Here is a 7,215-nt window from a genome sequence, read left to right as displayed (position 1 = left end):
CAGTACCGCGTCTGTCAGCAGCATCCAGTACACACATGGTAACAGCAACAAGGCAAAATGGGCTCCATGGTTGCCATGCTATGGCGTCTGCCAGGGCAATGCAGGGAAAAAGGGCACGAAATGATTGTCTGCCGTTGCTTTCACGGAGGAAGGATTGAGTGACGACATTTACCCAGAATCACCCGCAACACTTTTTTTGCACTGGAATCTCAACCCAGAATTCCAGTGGGCGGGGGAGACTGCGGGAACTATGGGATAGTTATGGGATAGCTACTCACAGTGCAGCACTCCGGAAATCGACGCTAGCCTCAGTACGTGGACGCACGCTGCCGAATTAATGTGCTTAGTTTGGCTGCGTGCATTCGACTTTATACAATCCGTTTTACAAAACCGGTTTATGTAAAATCGGAATAATCCCGTAGTGTAGACATACTCTTATACTGTAATAAGGGTATCTGAACAGTGGGACGACTATGCTGGCTTAAATTCACACTTTAGTTTATACTAAAATAATGTTCCCGTATAGGCAAGGCTTTAAGTAAACTTCACACCTGCCCTTTCCTCAGGCATTGCAGACCTTGGGCGTGATAATCATTTACAGTCAGAGTGTAAAGTGCCCTTCAGTGGGTGTAAATGTAACTTTAAGGTACTTTTACATTGCCAGAGCAGTATAAAGAAGGCTTAGTGTAAATGCGAATCTGGCCCAATGTGTCTGTCTACCTGCTTATAGTAGCACCTTTGGACTCAGCACACCCAGTTGGGCATTCAAGATGGATTCTCTTTAGACATAAAAATGACTGTAGGAACAGAAGCCTGTTTGTTGTACTGACCTTTATGGTACATCACTATTGAGAGAGACCACTGCATCCTTACACCTCTGAGCGGTAACACTAATTATAGTAGCAACTTTTCCCTATCCCCTTTGCCTAAACAGCCAGAGCTCAATAGTGTGGTCCTGTCTTCTATGTGACCTCATTCTGTGGTTCAGATAGGAATGCTCAAAATAGTTGCCTGACCAAAATAGTTCTGAAACTCTTCCCTGTCCCTCCAATGGACATCCATGCTGCTCTGATCAGAACATTGATATTTACGTCATTACCTGACCTCCCGAAACGTTTGATGTTGTCTGTGCTGATGAAGCATTTCTCCTGTGCTATGTTACGGGGTCTTTCCTTTAGCAACTTAAAAATAAATACCATACTTCATAGAGCTCTTTTTCTCTATTGATATAAGATGCACACACAACTTTGGGCAAGGGAAAGCATTACAGATTACAAAACCATACTGTCACCTTTAATGAAATCTAGTTGCCTTTGTGCCATCTGTATCCTAAAGCCAATCTTTTCTTTTGATTTCTTTCCCAATATAAAGTCTGTTGTCTTGATCTAATACTACTTAGGGCTTCATTTCCTTTATATTTTGCATGCAGTCTCCTAAATATCTCCTCAAGGTAAGACACACAGTTACTTTATTGAGACCAATAATCTTTCTGCAACTATTTTTAGAGTTAAAAAGAGTGGTCTTAACTTTGGAAATGATCTGCAAAGCAAAGTCCAGTAAATGTAGCCCCTGTGCTGACACCAGCATTATTTGGTTCAAATATTCATAGTTTATACAAATGCCACCTGTTCAGAGCAGATGGTAAACTGCCACAGAGCAAGTTAGCATTAAAATGTTGTTAATGCTCCATGCAAGCCATGTGTTGGTTGTTTTGTGTAATTTTGTTGAGCTGTAATAGAGCAACACAATCTGCCTGTGATTGGTAACCCTGGTTATTTTCATTCACAAATTCTGGTTGGATTTTCATAAGAACAGCTGTATCACCAGTATAATTGAGACGTGCGAGGAACAATATACTTGCTATCCATATCTACCCTCTTAAATTAACTTTGTGTTCTATGCTGAAATGCCAAGAAGGTGGTATTATTAGCAATGGCGGTTCAGCTGGGTAAGACATAGAATTGCTGGTTTCAGAGTAGCAGCCGTGTTAGTCTGTATCTGCAAAAAGAACAGGAGTACTTAGTCTCTAAGGTGCCACAAGTACTCCTGTTCTTTTTATAGAATTGCTGGGCATCTGAACAGTCACAGAGAGTAATTACAGTAAAAGCAGTGTTATCCGGCACTTTACCAACTAGAACACTCTAGAAACCAGCATTTCTGATATCTCCCAATACAAATCTTCAATAGAGTTGCAAAGAGTCCAGATCTGGGCAGCGCTCACTTTGGATGGCTCTCAGCAAGGGGCGACATATCCCTGCTGCTTCTAGGCAGTCACTCCTTGCTAGAAGCCATCCGAGGTGAGCACCCCCCGGATTTGGCATCCCAAAATCCCTTCTGCTCCCCAATCCCTTGTCCCGAGCCTCCTTGGGCACCCAAACTACCTCCCAGAGCCTGTGCCCTGCACCCCCTCCCGTGCCCCAGCCCTCAGCCCCCTCCTGCACAGTATAACTCTTAGTTAACCAGAATTTTTGACTAACTGGAACCTCCCATTTCCCCAACATGTCAGATAAGAAAGCGTTTACTGTAATAGCAATCCCAACCCTGGGTAGGCAAATACTTCTGTGATCTGTGCCCTCATTATCTCCGACATACTATTTAATTAACTGACAGTGGTAATTTTTCTGTGCATAACAAAAACAGGGCAGCTGTTTTACAGTTTACTTCCTGACCTTCATCAACATTTCATTTCATTTACAGGAAGTGTTAAAAACAGGCAGATTTTTTTCCTCCCATTTTTTTTCCCTCCCAGTGGTTTGGAGAGGGAACTCTTTTTAAAATCAGTTTTCAAGGCAAATGTATTTTAGTGACTGCTCCGTGGACCAAGAGCTGTGTTACCATGCAGAGAATCCAAAACTGAGACGCTGACTCTGTGAGACATGTTTAGCAATCTGTAATGATCTGTAATGATTTAGTGAAAGCTGGATTAACAGGATTGGAGGGAGTCCTTGTTCTGGCAGGAAGATATAGATGAAGTACAGTTTGTTGCTTAGGAAAGGGGGTTGAGACAAGACCCAGCTATCAGACAGGAGTAATCAATATTGGGGTCAGAGAGATGTCACCCGTACTTTATGGGGTCCGTTGAAAATTAGCAATTTAATAGGCAGTAGGTTTAAAACAAATACAAGGAAGTTCTTCACACAGCGCATAGTCAACTTGTGGAACTCCTCACCTGAGGAGGTTGTGAAGGGGTAGGACTATAACAGTGTTTAAAAGAGAACTGGATAAATTAATGGTGGTTAAGTCCATTAATGGCCATTAGCCAGGATGAGTAAGGAATGGTGTCCATAGCCTCTGTTTGTCAGAGGATGGAGATGGATGGCAGGAGAGAGATCACTTGATCATTGCCTGTTAGGTTCACTCCCTCTGGGGCACCTGGCATTGGCCACTGTCGGTAGACAGGATACTGGGCTAGATGGACCTTTGGTCTGACCCGGTACAGCCGTTCTTATGTTCTAATATTCTAATTGCCTGGTCATTGCTATTTATACTCTGTAGTTCTACTTACAGGCATGAGTCCTTGGCTGTGGTTAGGGAAAAACAGGTTGTTAAACTGTATTTCACTGAAATTCTAATCTTGGCATTTTAGTTTATAGAAGAGAAGAGTGATACCTATGTGGATTTTTTATGTAGAACCTTTCAGACATGAGCTGTCTCAAAGCATATTACAAGGTAACAAATTGGATATTGGTAATACAAAGGCAAACATAGCAGCTGTGATGTGGTCTGTTATACCTCATAAACAACTTTGAAAATAAGAAAAAATTTAGTGAAAGAAGTAATGCTGGCTGGTACACTGAGCTTATACCGTATGTTTCACCAAGTACTAGGAGATCTTTAATATCTGTATAGACAGTCAGCAGATTTGGGAAGAAAGGACCTTTGTTTTCAAAGAATGGCACTTCAGCCTGCATTGCACTGTCAGGAGTGAGTATATGGGTGGAAATCTTGGAGGGAACTATAACAATAAGAGGTAAAAATAATAAAACAGTAATAAAAATAATAAAATGATTCAATACATAGCTTGGAACCAAAGAACCTATTGTACTAATCTTTCTTTCCTTCTTTCAAGATGTTCAACGTCGTTAGTGTTTGGTTATTTTTTTTTTAAAAAAATAGTTTTTAAACCAACTTTAAGTAATTCTTGGAAACATAAGAGATCCACAAATTCTTAGTAAATTTGCTGAATGGATTCCCAGTGTTTTCTCTGCTTTCTACTCACTACTTTAGTAGTTTGGTACTTTGTTTCTATACTGTAGTGTAGTGCTCACTTGAGAGGTGCCAATGATACCCTGTGGAGAATAAGTAGCTTGCACATGCTTCAGATGGTCACTGTTTTATATTCTCTCAGGACAAAGTAGGGCAGAAGACACCAGATTTTGTTTCTGCAATGTATCAGATTTTAGTTTTGTACAACCCAAACAAGGAGTTGTGTGGATCTGGGTTCCATTTTACCTGAATTATTAATATTTGAGTGGTTCAGATCAGAAGATTTGGGTTTGCAAAACCCAAATCCAAACCATGGTGAATCAGATCCAAGTTCCATTGCATCAAAGCGGACAATGCTCAAAGAGGGATGGGGATAAAAGATTATTGTCTGGGCTCTTCTCTGTTGTGAAGGACTGTGCTAACAAATGGATTAACAAGACTGAAATTCTGCAGGCCAAGTCCTGAGAGCTGCAGAGCACCCACAATTCCTACTGAAGTCAGTAAGAATTGAGTGTTCAGCACCTCTTAGGGAGCTGGCCCTGTGTAAATATAAGTCTCTAATGAACTATTGATAATGTGTATATATACACTGAAGAATGATCTTGATAAATATTGTACTTTGCTCTCAGATTTGGGATCCAAGAAGGTCTGTAGAACAGTACTGATGTCTGAGTTTATATTTCCAGATTGACACAATGGAGATGATGCGACATCCAGAGGAAACAACCAACATGAAGAGGCAAACCGTGGCTTCTTATTTTAGGGTATAAAATGTAAACTTTACAAAATGCATTTTGATTACATGAACGGATGATTAATCTAGCATTTGTGCGGCTAAGTGAGAGTGGTGGATAAGAGAGTATCCTTCGTCCACTGTGATGCCTCCCTAGACTTATAGAACTCTGACTCTTTTTCTTGCTCTTTCTTGTCACTTGACCATGGTGCTTCTCAGAACTGACCAAAAATCTACCGGTACTAGGATCTAGGGCCTAGACAGTGACTTGCAGTCTATGATTTCATAACAAGCTGCAGTTGAATATTCTCTCTCTAAAACACTGGGGCCCAAGAATTAAGGACCAATTGAGCACACAAAACTGAGTGTGCAGTTGTATTTGTGCATACAAATATTATAACTGCAAATACCCAATTGTCCTTGCATCTTTGCTTGTGGCAAGTGAGCTACTTTTTAAAAATACTGGCCATATGTCTGTTAATAAATAAGTAAAGTCAATCCATTTTTGCAAGCACCGTTATAGAAGATAGACGTAGTCAATCTGGCTGTAATAACTCTGTGATTGAGTTAACATAGGCTGTGCAGGTGAATATATCACAATCAAATTGGTACAGAAATGGTGGGGGGGGGGTTATTAAAAGGGAGTCAGGTCAGAAAAGTCCTAAGATATGCTGATCCTGGGTTATTTTTTTGGTTTCATGTGGTCATTGTAGGGCAGCATAGCCTAGAGCAGCTCCCAAGCTACTGAAACACAGCATATAGTGGAAGAAGTATATAGCACAGCACCAGGATCAGGGCAATTCTAGTGGAAGCTTTATGCCACCTTGGATTCTGGCAGTACCCAAGGATTTTGCTCTTTATAGTGTTCACAAATATTTTGCAAACTGATCCTGATTTCAGTGACATCTTTGTTGTTCAAAACTGTTTGCTGGATGTTTTGGAAAAACTGTTTCCTATGGGTTGTTTGGAAACTGTTCAATTCAACTATTCACTGTTAGAACGAGTGATTGTTTATCTAAGAAATATGTTATTGTTTCTGCTCCCTGAATGGCTGGCTACAACTTTAAAGCAGGAACATAATTAACTGTCTTCTTGCCCACAGCCAAATGCCAATACTGTTCATTCACAAATACACTTGTTTGCATGTAAATATAGGTATTTGCATACAGGGCAGATGTTTCTTCAACATTAATTAAGTAACATCGAGGTGAAAGCAACTTAAGGGATTTTCGAGTATGCAGGACCAGGGTCCTGAAAAAAGGGGCGTGGGACCCTCAATCAGAAGGGGAGGAGCTTCAGGCAGAAGGAAAGGGGTCTTTAAATCCTCGGGCCCTTTAAATTGCCGCCGCTACCCTGGGTCTCCAGTAGTGATTTAAAGAGCCCAGGGCGCTGGCTACAGTAGCAGTGGCTGGGAGCCCCGGGCCCTTTAAATCACCACTAAAGTCCAATGGTATCGGTATCAGCAGTGGCCAGGAGCCCCAGGGCTCTGGCAATGATTTAAAGGGCCTGGGGGTCTGGCTGCTGCCGCTACCCCAGGGTTCCAGCAGAGGGGCTCTCATGGTGATTTAAAGTGCCAGGGGCTCTAGCTGCTGCTGCTGGGAGCCCCATGCCCTTTAAATCGCCAACAGGGCCCTGGGGCTCCTGGCTGCCACCACTACCCTGGGGCTCTGGCAGTGATTTAAAGGGCCAGGGCCTTTTTAAATTGCTGGCCTGGGGAAGCTGCCCCCTTCCGGTACAGTTGGCTATGTACCATCTCTTGGCGGTACGCCTTACCGGACTGGACCGGTTTACTTTCACCTCTGAATAACATCCATTCACAGGAGTGTTTTCAAATAGTGACTAATGAGGAGGCAGGAATCTTATTAAGTTTGCATACGGTATTTTTGAAAATCAAAAATGTTTTCCAGTATTCTGCCAGCTCTTGATTGTATAGTTTAGATTAAGCTTCATAGTAAAGAAATCATTATAATTGATTTACCTCCAGACTATTAGTTACTTTTACTTCAAGCACAATAATAGGTCCAGACCTTGTCTAGGTATCCTGGGATATGTAGTCTGAGCATATCAAACTCTCTAAAGATTTTCTTTATTGGGGCCTGATTTGGCAAGGTATTTTAAGTATGTGACTGTAATTTTAAACATGTGAGTAGCTGCTGGGACTATATTTATTGCAGTCCCTGGAACTCTCAGTTAAAATACATGATCAAGTGCCTTGTGAATAGGGGCCAAGATGGCGCATCAGTATTGGAATCGGTATGAAATATTGGTATGAAATT

The 7,215-nt window shown here is 41.6% G+C and overlaps 1 protein-coding gene across 1 annotated transcript in view; it reads left to right on the top strand.

Moving 5' to 3' along the window:
* MYO3B (myosin IIIB) overlaps positions 1–7,215 on the top strand; it is a 297,957-nt gene that overhangs the window by 164,613 nt on the left and 126,129 nt on the right. The window contains exon 23 of the mRNA XM_032771086.2: positions 4,893–4,970. Coding sequence (XP_032626977.1) covers positions 4,893–4,970 — 78 coding nt within the window. The remainder of the gene's footprint in view (positions 1–4,892; positions 4,971–7,215) is intronic.

The sequence above is a fragment of the Chelonoidis abingdonii genome, chromosome 10 (genome assembly GCF_003597395.2).
Source record: "Chelonoidis abingdonii isolate Lonesome George chromosome 10, CheloAbing_2.0, whole genome shotgun sequence".
Taxonomy (NCBI): domain Eukaryota; kingdom Metazoa; phylum Chordata; order Testudines; family Testudinidae; genus Chelonoidis; species Chelonoidis abingdonii.
Note: the sequence above shows the minus strand (reverse complement) of the source record. Positions and strands in the feature narration are given on the sequence as shown.